This window comes from Lactuca saligna, chromosome 5, assembly GCF_052625555.1.
Source record: "Lactuca saligna cultivar CGN05327 chromosome 5, ASM5262555v1, whole genome shotgun sequence".
In the NCBI taxonomy this organism is placed as follows: Eukaryota; Viridiplantae; Streptophyta; class Magnoliopsida; order Asterales; family Asteraceae; genus Lactuca; species Lactuca saligna.
This window is the reverse complement of record NC_136421.1, coordinates 210,372,291-210,387,234: the sequence shown is the minus strand read 5'-3', so window position 1 is coordinate 210,387,234 and position 14,944 is coordinate 210,372,291. Positions and strand designations below refer to the sequence as shown.

The window sequence follows — 14,944 nt, the reverse complement described above, 5'->3', positions numbered from 1 at the left end:
GAAAGCTTAGGGGGTTAAAGATATGATTTCCGAATTTATTATAAAGAATTTTTTTGAAGTTAGGGGATCCATGGTAATTATCGGATTTAATTTGAAGAAGATTTCCAAAGTCAGGGTAGAAATGGTAAAATTCGGATTACATTTGATAAGATCTTATGGGGAGGGACTAGAATGGTTTAAGGGGCAAAGTTAAAAATGAACACGGGAGAACTCCCGTCACCCTTGCTTAAGCTGAGTATATATGCATCATAAACTCCCGATTCAAACCCTAAACCTAACACAATTCTATAGCCGCCACCATTTCTTCTTCGGGCCTTTCCAGCCGCCATACGTGAAGACTGTTGCCACCCCCCCCATCTGTTCGCTGTTCCGACCAGTCAGGGGCTCGTTGTCGCCGCTCCTTCGTCGCCTAACGACACAACAACCTCATTATTGTAGACGTCGTGTGCATTGGAGGTTACTGAGACGGAGGAATACCGACGATGCTGTCACTGCGTGATTCATGAGCAGTTGGGAGCTCTCGGTTGAACCATTACCTTCCATCTACACCTTCTTCTTCGTTCCCCAGTGGCCAACATCGTGTATGTCGACTGAGATCAACAGTGCGCTTTGGCCACCATTTCTAGTTTTGATCGTCACTTTCTGCGGTTGAGTTGAGGGATATTGGTCTTCAGATCGGGTTTGCTAGCATGTGTAGGTGCTAGCTCGGCTGGGAAACAGAAGGACCACCGCCACCAACGTAAGCTGGTGGATGTCATCGCCAAACACCACTTGGTGGGTGCTGGAGGGTATTCTGCATTTTGGAGTGTGTATTTGTGTGGCTGATTGATTTCAATCGGAAGAATGGGTGGGTGTGTTTCTGTTTTCCTTGGTGGGTTTGTGTGTGTATAATGTAGCTTAGCCGGAAAACCGAGAACCATCACCACCGACCACCACAATGTGGCTGTGTGTGTGCGTGTTTATGTTAGTGTGTGTGTGTGTTATTGAGATTCGAGTTGTAAGATGTAATTAGCAAAAGAATAATGAAAGGAAAAATCAAACCACCACCGTAGGGTGGTGGCTGCCGCCTCCTGCCGCCACTGGCTGCCGTGTCGGGTGGCGGTGTGCTTTGATGGTGTTTAGACTCGTTTGTGGTGTTTGGACAAGGGACATAAACCCTAATGGGCCTAATAGACCTTAATGGGCTCAAAGAAGCTTAATGGGCATAAAAGCCCAAACATTTGATTAATGGGCTTAAGGAAATCCTAATGGGTCTAATGGACCCTAGTTAACCCAAAGAGACCCTAATGGGCCCAATAAGGCCCATAGTGACCTAAATGCCCAACCAATGGGCTAATGGACTAGTATTGGGTTGAAAAACCCTAATGCCATGAAACCCTAATTTGGGAGAATTAATCGGGACACACGGAAATTATTTAATAACTTAGGATATTAAATAATAATCATTGGTAAAGATTAATCTAAGCGATTAAGTCCTTAATGGGTTAAGTAGGAAACCTAACCCTAATTATCAATTTATGTGAAACCCTAATTTCACTTGGATTATAATGGGCCATCCAAGATCAAGCAAATGGACTAGAATAATTAATAGGCTTTGTGGTAAGGCCTATATGAGGAGTTGGGCCCAATTTGGAAAATTGGGCCATAGTTTAGGCCTTTATGATTATGTGATATTAGGCCATTAGAATGTTGAATGTTGGACTGGACTAAATGGTTGGGCCTTATGGTAAGACCTTGTAAGGTTTGGGCCCAATTTAGAAAATTGGGCCATATGTTGGGCTTTGTTTCCTAGTTGGCTTTGGGCTTATGGATTGGGCCTTGTTGGGCTTAAATAAGCCAAGCCTGGGGTAATGTAATAATTATCCAAGTATGTATTATGGTTATGTGTTGGGACCCAATTATTAATTGGGTGTTATTTTGGTGTTGACAGTTCGGGAATCTGTCAACCAATAGCTGGGGTTCAGCCTGCGGGACTTCAGCAGTGTGGGATTGTGTCTACGGGACTTCAGCAGTGTGAGGTGAGTTACCTTCTAGTAGCGGTGGGTCTACGGCCACAATGCCGGCCCACCAGTAGGAGTTGTTGTTAGATGATTGTCTTTGTGATAATTGTCTATGTTTGCTACTACTTGTTATGTTTATGTGCTAGCATGATATGATCTTATGTGATAGTGGTAGTAGGGGGTGAAATAGTCCCCGGTTACCGGTCGATAGGGCCGAAGGGGTAGATTAGTACCCCAACTATGCTAGACAGATTATGATATATGTGAAATGATATTATATGGTAGTAGTAGGGGTGAAATAGTCCCCACTTACCGTTCGATAGGACCGAAGGGGTAGGCTAACACCCAGATATGCTAGGCAATATATGACTTATGTGTTTATGCTATGCTTTTATGTGGTAGTGTTAGGAGGTGAAATAGTCCCCAGTTACCGGTCGAGAGGACCGAAGGGGAGCCCAACACCCAGGTATGCTAAGCAGTATCCGGTCGAGAGGACCAAAGGGGAGGCTAGCACCCAGATATGCTAGGCAGTATCCGGTCGAGAGGACCGAAGGGGTAGGTCGGGCACCCAGATATGCCTGACAGTATATGTGTGTTATATGATTGTATGGTATGTGGTATGATGGGGGAACTCACTAAGCTTCATGCTTACGGTTTTCAGTTTTGGTTTCAGGTACTTCGTGTTTAAAGGAAAGGAGCCGGCTTGATCGCAGCGCATCACACTATGATTTCCCGCACAAGAGATCTTTGGGATTTCACTCTGATCTTGTTTTATGATAACATGTTTGATTATTTCTACTTTGGTTTTGACATGACATAATATTACAGATGCTTTATTACACTGTTGGTTTTAAAATGACGTAATTAAAAATGAAATTTTTGGCCTGTATTTTTGGATGTTACAGTATTCTTTTCGTGATAATTTATATGAGTCTCCAATAGTAGCATCGTTCATTTTCTTGTAATTAATTACCATTCTTCGTTTTCCTCGTTTTATTTCATTATTATTTTCTACATAAAATGCAGGTGCAGAGGACTTGTGCTAGGTCGAATGATTCCCCTTTCTAGTAATTCAGTACATTCTTGTTTAAATTAATATACATCTTTGATACTATATGGAATTTTTTTTTGGAATATTAACTTCATCATTAGGGTTTTTTAATAATATTATTATTTCTTGATTATTTCTATTTTTTAAATGATCTAACGGGTCTTCACTACATACTTCTTCGAGTTGTTTTTTAGCAATTTCTTGAGCGAATGTTAGTAATATGCGTAGTTGAAAGCCAACTTCTTGTTTGATTATTTTAATAAGATCAAAATGTTTGATAATTGTAGTTTTTATAATACCTTTTGTTGGGTGATTGAGGCTTATATGATCATTTGTTTGTATAAATGGTTGATATAATTTAAGAAAATTATTTCCTATTACTAAATCTATTCCCGAATCGTGTTGATATATAGTTGGAGTTTTAAATAGTGCTTTTTCAATTACTATATCTATGTCTCTTCCTACGAACCAAATTTTGTGAATTGATTTATCAGCAATCGTAATTTTTAATGGTTTTTCTAATTTTTCCCAATTTTTTAATATCTTTCTTCTTCCGAAACATAAAGTAGCCTCTGTATCTATATATGAGACTAGTTCTTTTTCTTGTATTTTGGTTGTAATGAAGGTACTATTTGGATTAATATTTGTTTTTTTTTTCTACTCATTAGAGTTGGTTTATAAATTTTTATATTTGTGTAAAGTTTTCATACTAACAAGTTGTGTTTGTTAAAATGGTTGAAGCATTGCGTATTGTTTTTAAATTACGATTTTATGATTTTTTGTATTTCTTAATTCCTTCTTGTAATCGAGATATCTTTTTTAATTGATTAATATATTCTTCATTTTTCGAGTGTAATCTTATCAAACAATTTTGTTCATATGATAAAGTTTTTTCTAAATGTTGAATGGTATTAGAGATATTAGAATTTATTTTCCAATGGTTTTTTAATATATTAGTCCAAAACATGTTATCTTTTGAAAAATTAATTTGTACTTTTGAATTCATTTTAACAAATTATTAAGGTGTCTGAAAGAAAATTAATTGAATTGTTAATGTTTTTTTATTACTATTTTAAAATGATTAATTTGAGTTCTTAATCTTCCTATTATAATTAATTGATATGCAGTATAATTTTTGTTTTTAGAAATTAGTTTTTGTACTTCAGATTCTTTTTCTTTTAAATGTTTTGTGGAAATTTCTAAATCTTTCCATAATTTTTTAAGTAAATCGACTTTATATTTATTATCGAAATTACAATATATTTGAGTTTTATTGCTCATTATTTATTTTTACCATGTAAAAGGTGGTTTAATAGTGAGTGGTTTTTGTTCAAGCGGTTTCTTACGTGGCTCTTTTTTAATAGTTTTTATTATTAAATATTTTTCAAGTAATATTCTCTGTTGAGTTAAACTTTGTAATAGCTCAGGAATTTGTTTTAGTACAAGTAAACTTTCTATTTCTATAATATTATTTAATTTTTGACTAATTATATTTAACTTATCTCCTATTGATTTATTTTCTTCAGAATCAAGATCAATATTATATATTGTTCCTTGTGGTAAATTCTATGGTATTTCTATAATCATTTCTTTATCTGGTATGCATGGTTTTGTATTTTGATATGAACCTTCGAGTGTTTTAAAATATTTTAAAGGACTACTAGATGATTCTGTCATATTCTTAAACTTAATGATTTAATCATTTGTTTTATGTCTTCTAATTTTTCATCTTGGCTATTAGTAGATGTTGTAGGTTGATTCTCTGATATAGAAAATCTACCTGTTATAGTCGAAATTGGAGGTTCTATAATTGGATTTCTTTTTATTAATGGAGTAGTTATTATCGGTTGGAAATTAGTTTCATTAAAAATTCTATTATTAGTCATATTTGGTGATTCAAGTGATAATAAAGGGTTAATAATTTATCTATATAAATTCTATCTTCTGTTTTAAACCTAATACTATGATGAGAATTTGTTAATGCATAATTTATTTGATATGTAATAGTAAATGGATGATTCCCTTTTAACATAACATTTTGTCTTAATAATTTATATCGTACGGTAATACTATTACTTAAATTTTTATCTTTTAGACTTAATCCTAATTGTATATTAATATCAAAATTTCTTTTTCCTTCAATTGAATTTCCTTTTCCTTTTGCAATAATACTTTCTTGATTATTAATTATACGATCATCTCTAATTTCTAATTCTACTAGGTGTGAGACCCGTATTTTATACGGGTTTATTAAAAGTAAAATTTTAATATGAAAATATATAAATATTAAATATTTTATAAAATAATGTTTTCCAATACAAAATATAATCTTTTGGAGTATTTATGAGAATATATTATCAAATTAATAGAATAATAACTTTATATATATATATATATATATATATATATATATATATATATATATATATATATATATATATATAACCCATTAGAATTTATTAAAATTTTATTTTATGAAATGTGAAATCCTAAAAAAAATAACAAGTGGAAAATAATAATTTTAAAAATCTTAGAAAATGATATGTGTCAAAATGAGGGAGAATATGACAAGTGTAAAAAAAAACTTTCATTTATTAGTAAGGATTGGTGTGTCTAAATCGCTAAAAATACTTTTTAAAATTATTTGAATAATTAATATATGAATATAAGCGATTTTTGTTCTATCTACTTCTTTAATATTAGATAATCTATTTCTAATTTGTTGTTTATTTATTATTGGTATAATAATATTTCCTTGTGTTGATTCTATTGGTATTGGTTCTTCTCCAATAATTTTTCCATAATATATAATATTTTTTCTAGAAAAGAAAATTTTCAATGAGTTATATCTAAAATTATGTTTTTCAGATAGTGTAAAATTTGATTTTCTTATAGCATCTTTATTAATATTATTTTTATTAATTAGAGTATCAAAGGTGTATCCCGATTCATTTTCTTCGTTATTAATAATGATTGGTGTATTTTCTATTTCTTGAGACATATTTAATAAATTATTCTTGTTATTTTATCTTCAAGATTTTTTATTTGTTAATATTTAAACTTGAAAAACTCATGATTATAATTTTTAGAAACAAAATGATAATTTATTTTTTCTTTCAAAGTTACGATTTATAAATTCTAATAAGATGTTGATGGTGAGGTTTTTAATACTATTATATTTATGATGAAGTCAGAGAATTAAAATTTTTTTTTTTTGACATATGAAATGTGTTTCTAACTTCTTGGTACATAGTCATAATTGTAAAAAAAAAAAAAAAAAACCTTCTGTCGATATATGTTTAAATTGTAGGTGGATAGTAGTATTTGATTTTAATAATGAGTTTATGATAATAACTTATAACGATGAATGTTTGTAACGATGAATATTCATAAGAATATATTATGATGATGCATAATGAACATGTATTCATATGAACGAAAGATTTACCATTCACAATCATAATAAGAACGATACTTAGCTCTGATACCAAATTTAACAACATTACAGAAAGATGAATATTAGGATAAGATTATACCTGAATGATGCGTTGGATTGTCTTGATGATGGATTATGTTGAATAATTGAATGTTTATGTAGATAGTTTGGATAGAGCTCTGCTATTCAGAAATAGACAAACTATTTCAACAGAGAACAACTTTGAGATCAACTCAAGTCTTAAACACTTAAATTAACTTGTTTATTTCATATGGACGAAGACCCTATTTATAGGCTCGAAGGAGCCAGTTACAATTATTGTTGCAATCGTTTGATTGCAAAACGACACACATAATTTACAATATAGACCCCTAAACTATGAAGGATCTTACACTTTATATCACATCCTACCAACACTATTTTAATACAAACGATAAATACAAATAATTCTAAATAATTCTACCGATACTTTACATAATATAAAAATAATTATCCGTACAAATTTAAACGGAAAGAGAGGTTGCCTTTTTCCTTTAAAAAACTCAAAAACACTTTTCTCCTTTTCAATCCACTCATTTCCTTCCCGGGGAAGATTGGTTATCGATCGTGGGAGACGAGGGGAATGGTCGTCACCGATGTTGTATACGATGCTTATTTATTTGTATATATTAAATTTCACATTCAAATCTAGATTTGATGAATATTCTTTTATATATAAGACTAATGGTAGTATCCATAATTTTGGTAAACGACAAACTTGACTATCTTGCTATAGGGATCGGGGACACTTTTGCTATACGGTATAAAAAGATGAATATGAAATTAAAATGTAAATTGTCCGTTGAGAATGTTCTAATAAGAAAAATCTCTCCTTGCTAGCAGGTTCACAAAACCCTCTCCGAGCAGGAGTTTTCACCGACGACGACAATACACTGTTTCCGGCGATCAAAACTTTAGTAGAACAATAAAAATTAGTTATACACTTTAGATTATTACATTTTTCTTCGTTTATTGGAATGTTAGATTCTTCAACTGAAGTTCCTCTACAACCTTCAGTCGAGGAACTGATCAAGAAGATATCCGTAGAGAAACGCATAACGCCTCCCGATGTTTCCGCCCGGCGGTTACTCTCAACGATCACTGAAGCATCAGCAATCGAAATTTTAAATAAAATTGCTGCTTCGAGCAATATCCGTACGTTTTCTGGTTTCATTATTCATATGGTGAAGGCGAGTTCAGCTGGGGTTTCTTCCCCTCACGGCGTTTGTAGTTCACCACATAAACGATCTCCTTCTCCTTCTTCCGCTTCCGGAAGTCCCAACAGTAATTATTCTTTCTCTTCAAAGCACTTACTTTTGTCTTTCGTTACGATCCTTGTTTTAGATCGTAGTGATCTCTCATATCATGAGCATTGCGTTTGTTTTTCTTTGTGTTTCTGTTGTGATTTAGGGTTTACGCGTCTTCAATTTCTTGTATACATTCTTATGAATGATTTTGTTTGGAATATTCGCATTAATGGACAGTATATTTGGTCAGTTCGAATAAGGTAACTTGTTGTACAATGGAGGATATCAGTAGTACAATGAATTACTTTTGGTGATCAAAATGCAACTAAAGTTAATACCTCTGTCAATTTCCAAAATGCTTTATTAGCACACCTTAATTTAATCAAATAAGTTTCATTCTGATATAAAGTTAAATTGTAATAAGGAAATCTTGTATATGTGGCAATGCTAACTTGTGTTCATCTTTGTGTGCAGAATATGCACGCCATGTTTCTCCAAATTCCAAGCAGTTCGATTCGCCTTTTTCTAGTTCCAATACCAGAACCATTCCTCAATGCTTCCATAGATCTCCACATGATGATTGTGGTTCTTCACTTTCAAAGCAAATTACATGTTTGAAGGATGCAACTCCAAACACCACTACTTATCACTTGGCTGAATCATCAAAGGCAACTCATATTGTTTCAGCCCAAAAGCAACTTACATTCTCACCATGCTCTAGTTTAAAAGATTCAAACCCTTCTAATCCCAATGTTCTTGTTTCTACTGTAAGCAAGCGACTTGCATTCTCATCTAATTCTACTTTGGATGGTGCTAATTCTAGTAAGGGAAAACAACACTTTTTTGACACTCCAAATGTCATCTATCATTCTCCTTCAGTCCAAAACCAGCAAACACTGTTGCAGTGTTCTAGTTCAAAGGGTACTTTTGGAGGGCCCACTCCTGGCAATATGTTATCAACTCCAAATCATTCAGACCATACGAGTAGTCTTGCAATTAGCCTACAGTCATTGGTCCTTGATGAACTTGAATTCAGGAAACTGTTCATGGTTCATAGTTATCTTGGGAGGTTAGTACACTTGTGAATACAAATACTTTCATTTTCACTTACTTATAATTTAGCTAAAGTTGTGCACAGGAAAAAGCTTGAAGATGTTGTCTCTGATACAGATGCTGTTGAAATAAAAGATATGAAAAATTTGTCAATGATTGATTTTGAGGCTAAACTCTGGGCCAAATATGGTCGAACATATTGTGAACCCTGTGATAGGGCAATGGTATGCAAGACATTTCATGACTTTCCATTAAAATTGTTAATAATGTATGCATCGAAAAACTCATTTTATCATTTTTTTTCTTTCAAAAGGTTAACTTGTATTAGTAATGTATAGCTGCCCTTTTCCTTTATAACTTTCTATAGTCAGATAACCTTGTTTCATATTGCAAGATTTTGATTATCTTTCTTTTCGCAGCATCTTGATTGGGATTCTGGAAAGACGTATCTTTATCATTGTTATGTGAGTGCAGATGGAACTCACCAATTCAAGGTTTGTATTATGTTCTTCATTATCTTTCTTTTTGCAGCATCTTGATTGCTATATAAAACGTATCATTAGTTTTTGTTTCTTCAACATCTTCTTGCTATTCCTTATTTCAGGGACCATATCTTAATACTAGAAGAACTCACCTACAAAGGGTATTAGGAGATGACAATGTATTGATTGTCCAATTTACAGATGACCCTGAGACATCTGACACCCCATCCAATTATTGTAACTGGATTCCGGCTTATCAGAGGATCTCTGGAGGAATTTCTATAGGCTTGCGTCATTATCGTCTTTTCGGTGAGCTATTTACGGATTTACCCTTCTTTTGTAACTTTATTCTACTATGCATTAGTTTTTACCGTTTACCCTGTGCTATCTTTATCTTGTCAGCATTTAAAGATGGTAGAGGAGATAACAAGAATCCTAAAGCATACAGTAAGAAGAAACAAGTGTCTTCATGGGCTGTAAAATGCTATTTTGTTAGAAAAGAATCTATTCATACACCATGGAAAGACAAAAATGACCCTTACATTTTGTTCAAAAAGACAAACCATGAGGCAAGATGTTTATTCATGCATGTGCATATGGTCTCAAACATGGCTAAATACGTCTCTAGGTGAGTCTACAACAAACACTATTTATTCCATTTGTTTATTCACTTATTCATTGTTTCATTCTTCCCTTAAGTTCTGTTTGACTACAGATGTTCACTTGCTCTATCAAACACAATAAAGCTTTGTGTTGATCTTTCTTCTGTGCATGTTGAAAGAATTCCAGATATCCCTTGTCGTGTGTGTATATCTAATATCTATAATTCTATATCCTTCTTTTATATCTTAATTTGTTTTATAAATGTAAAATTTAATCCAACTAATGGAGTTTTTCTGGATTACAGGATGAGAATGGGAATGTTGTTTGTGATAAAGATGGTGAACCACTCATACATACAGATGGGACAGGGTTTATTTCAGAAGATTTGGCAATGTTGTGTGCAAAAGATTTCATTGAAGCCAAAGGCAAACATGATGGAACTTTTGAGGTGAATATTTTCACATTTACATTACTTCAGTTACTCATATATAAAGAAAGTGTCACACTTCTTGCTTTCAGAGTTTCAGTCTTTCACCACTGATATTTTTGTCCAATTGTTATCCTTTTGGGTCTTTAACTTGGTTTTTTGATCTAGGGAAAATCACACAAAAAACATTATATTGGTGAAACCTGATGTAAAGGTTGAAATGGTTATTTTGGAAAATGTCTGAATCTTTTATGATTTGATTGGATTACACCACAAAACTTTACAAAATACAAACTTTTATCTAACCCTGTTATTGTTTTTCCAATTTATTACAAGTTTGTTGATCTTCTCAAGCTTGAGGAAGAATCATCGGGATCTAAAGGCACAGAAACCTGCATTAGAGAATCGGTAAACAAAGTTGTTATCTTAATTTTTCTGTAGAAGCTTCTAGAATGTTCCATAATATTATAAAGCTTGATTCTCTACTAGCCTTTACTTGTCCAATGCCGATTGTTTAAAGAAGGATATGCTGTCAAAGGAACACTTCTTGTAAACAAAAAGGTAAAATGCATTGCTCATAATAACATCACTTTTACTTTTTGTATATACCGAAACAATTTAAATTTAATTCCTTTTCTTGAATATTTCTTTAAAGCTTAAACCCCGAACAATTCAAGTCAGACCTTCAATGATAAAGGTGGAGAAAGATTCTAGGCTTTCAGATTCAGATTCCTTCAGTTCTTTAGAGATAGTTTCCATAAGGTAAATTTTCATTTGCTTTTATCACATTAAACAATATGATCTTTATATTCTATTTCTTCATTTTTTTTTTCAGTCGAAGACCAAGGAAAGCTAATCTATCAAAGAACTTGATTGCACTTCTAAGTGTAGGAGGTGTTCCTAAAGAATACTTTTTAGGTTTACTTGAAACCACATTACAAGAAGCTCAAAAAGTATCCTCAAGTATGCGTGCAGCAGTTAGAGGTAACTTTTTTTTAATCAATATAAAATTTGGAATTATTTTTATTTCTGAATAGTAATCTTGTTTTTGTAGTTGGACTTAACTATGGACAAATGGATGATTCTGCAACATCTGTAGCAATGATTGGATCTGGAATTCCACTTGATGAACCCTATCTTCAATATCGTTTGTCAATTTTAGCAAATGAAGAAAGAAAAGGTCTTCGTGGTGGAAAGCTTCCAGTCAATGAAAGTTTTTATCTTATAGGGACAGCTGACCCTACAGGAATCTTGAATAGTGATGAAGTCTGCATTATTCTGTATGTATTAATTTCTACTTTAATAAGTTGTTCTCATGTTATTAGATTTTGGTGATTATGATTCTTTTTTTTTTTTTTTTTGACAGTGAAAATGGTCAGATATCAGGAAAAGTGTTGGTGTATAGAAATCCAGGGCTTCATTTTGGGGATATACACATTTTAAATGCAAGATATGTAGCGGAATTGGAAGATTTTGTTGGAAATGCTAAATATGGTATTTTCTTTTCCACCAAGGGTAAGAGATCAGTGGGAAGTGAAATTGCTAATGGTGACTTTGATGGAGATCTTTATTGGGTCTCTAGAAGCCCACAGGTAATTATTAAAACAAATTGGCTTAGGAATAGTATAGTTTTATGGTTTTTGACTTTGGCCATAAAAGTTTCTTATTTTAGACTTTGGCCACAAAACTTTCTTCTTTTAGACTTTGGCCACAAAACTTTCTTATTTTTTATTTTGGCCAACAAAGTTTCTTATTTCAAACTTTGGCCACAAAACTTTCTTTTGTTGGCAGATTTGGTCCCTAGACTTTCATATGTTCGCACTTTCCACCCCCTGCCATTTTCCACCTCCCTACTTTATAAAATTTCACTTTTATACCCTCAAATTTGAACACTGACATTTTCAACCCCTTTATTATAAGGGAAAATTTAATCTATGTCCTTGTAAACTTTCATAATGAACTTCTCCCTTATTATAATTATAATCCATCTCTGAATGGCTTGTAATTCTGGGACTAAAATAAGAGACAATGAAATAGGGATGAAAAATGCAAAAAGATTGTTTTTTTGGACTTTGTAGAGAAATCGATATACCACAGGGACCAAAAGTGTATTTTACTAAAAAAACAAAGGGTATTGAAGAGGGAATGGAATTGAGCATTAAAAATCTCAGAACTTAAATTAAATTATATATAGTTTTTGAAGTTTTCCAAAACTAACTAAAAATAAATTTTATTATATTCTATTTTAAGGTTTCAAAATATTTGTTTTTTTTTTTTTTTTTTTCCGAACAATTTTGTTTAAATGATAAATATGTTTTTTGACAATTGGAAATACATATAGTATATCTATTAAACGGCATGAAATATGTTTATATGCAATTTATTTATTGATATATCTTTATTTGGTTAATTTTTTTTTTTCTATGAAATAATATATTTTGTTTTATTTAAGTTTTCTAATTAACGCATAATAAACTAAATGTCTGATTGACTTGACTTGACTCATTCCATTCCTTCAAGCCAAACAACATGACAACGGAATGTCATATTCCATTCCATTACCTTTCTCTTTCCATTCCATTGTTGATTGAATTCCATTCCATCATACCAAAACAAACCCTAAGCTGCTTATTCATGTACACTCTCAGCTGTTGCATTACTTCCAAGTAAGCAAGCCCTGGGAAAGGATCCACACAACACCAAGTGGGCCCAGCAAAAAACCCAGTGACCTCTCATATGAGGAATTGGAGACTGAGCTTTTTACTCAACTTTTTGCTACACAAAAACAGAGGTACATTTTCCAACTTCTCATAATATTAATAAATAACAACACCCCATTTTATCACTTGATAAAAATAATGTTTTGATTTTTTTTTTTTTTCAGTATTGTAGCTGGTAAAGCAGCTGATGCGTGGCTTACATGGATGGATCAATATCTGATTTTGGGAGAAGATGATGTTAACAATAAGCATATGATTAAAGAAAAACTACTTAAATTGGTTGACTTGTATTATGATGCTCTAGATGCACCAAAAAGTGGGAAAACAGTTGAAATTCCAAAATATTTATTGCCAGAAAAATACCCCCATTTCCTTGAAAAAAACAAGACGTATAATTCATCTTCTGTTCTAGGACTAATCTATGATACTGCCAAGGCATATCTCCCTGATAATGCATCAATACAAGGTGGGACCCGTTTCCACTTATATTTACTACAATATATTGTTTTAGAATTTAACTAAAGCATATTCATTTTTATAGACATCTGGAAACTTCCGTGCTTCAATGTGGAGATTCCAGAGGGTTGTTTAGATCTGTGGAAGAAATGGTACAGCTCATACAGGCATGAAATGTCTGATGCTATGAATTCAGGAGATGAATCAAAACACGACTCTGCGAATATTGTGATTAAAAAATATAAACAGTTGCTGTATGGGACTGAGGATTTTGCAACAAGTAGTAGGAAGATTGATGATATTTACAATGAGGCCCTTGCGATTTATCATGTAAGTTATGATTATGCTCGGAGCTATGGAGATGTGAAGAAGTGTGGGTTTGCGTGGAAGGTAGCTGGTGAGGCTCTCTGTTCATTTCATCAAATGAAGACTCCTGGAAAGTCTATTCCTTTCAAAGTAGCTGTTTTATCCATGTTTATTTAACATGTAGATGTAGAAGTGGATTTACGTATGTAACATGTATAGCTATGTAGGCATGTGTTTGTTGTACCAAGGATTAGTTAATGGTAACATTTGAGTCCCTGTGTAAGTAGGTAGTGAATATCGGTGTATAATATATAAAATCAAATGTATTTTTTATTGGTCATGTTGATGGGGTTTATAGCTTTTCAAGCAAAGGGATGCAATTACACACAATTTGACTCTAACAAATTCCTTTAGAAAGAGGTGGCCATAATACTCAGATTGACTACATGTTGGTGCACAAAGGAGACCTAAGGGATTGCATGGATGCAAGTTGTAACTGGGAATGGCATGCACATGACAACATGAAAACCCTTGGGGACATATAATTATATATGTTGTGATGCTCCGCTATCTTAATAAGTTAGAAAGAAATAGTAAATGATAAACGATTGTGTTTTGTTTAAATTGAGACAAATTTTAGGTTTAATTTAAGGTCATCCGTAAAGTTTGACAGCGAAACTAGTTGTCTGTGGTACTATGAGCCGATAAGAGCAACGTGAAATCGAAGTTAGACATGTCGATAATTTTTATGTCTCGCCATAAATTTTTATGTGCAGTTTGTGATGCTATCTTGGCCATGTCTTCGATGATGATCCTCCAACTACTTGAAAAAGTTATTACATCAATATAGGGTAGGCATAGGATTTGGGGGTGTCACAAGAAAGTCAAGCGTTGCATGATAGTAGAAAAAAATTCAAAGAATTTTACATTGTCTCCGGAAAAGTCAGGGGACTACGAGCCCTATACTAAAACTGCCCCTGCACCAATAGGTAGCATATTTTTTTTCTTCGAGTTTTTGGTATTCTTCAGATCGAAATGTAATAAATTTTGTGGAGTAAATATATTTTTTTTTGCACACATACACACACACACACACAGAGAGAGAGAGAGAGAGAGAGAGAGAG

The 14,944-nt window shown here is 32.8% G+C and overlaps 1 protein-coding gene across 2 annotated transcripts; it reads left to right on the top strand.

Moving 5' to 3' along the window:
* The first annotated feature begins 7,232 nt into the window (after window positions 1–7,232).
* On the top strand, window positions 7,233–14,160 carry LOC144998775 (putative RNA-dependent RNA polymerase 5). Of its 2 annotated transcripts, XM_078958505.1 has the most exons (18): window positions 7,233–7,287; window positions 7,370–7,810; window positions 8,248–8,842; window positions 8,912–9,050; window positions 9,246–9,320; window positions 9,431–9,617; window positions 9,711–9,936; window positions 10,024–10,111; window positions 10,216–10,359; window positions 10,675–10,746; window positions 10,828–10,899; window positions 10,994–11,100; window positions 11,174–11,322; window positions 11,393–11,618; window positions 11,705–11,930; window positions 12,987–13,129; window positions 13,223–13,524; window positions 13,600–14,160. In XM_078958505.1, exons 2-18 carry the CDS (start codon window positions 7,504–7,506, stop codon window positions 13,995–13,997), a joined length of 3,456 nt encoding a protein of 1,151 aa, XP_078814631.1. In that variant the 5' UTR covers window positions 7,233–7,287; window positions 7,370–7,503; the 3' UTR covers window positions 13,998–14,160. The 2 variants fall into 2 exon arrangements, with proteins under 2 accessions (XP_078814631.1, XP_078814630.1); XM_078958504.1 differs by lacking the exon at window positions 7,233–7,287 and having other exon boundaries at window positions 7,313–7,810.
* The last annotated feature ends 784 nt before the right edge of the window (window positions 14,161–14,944 follow it).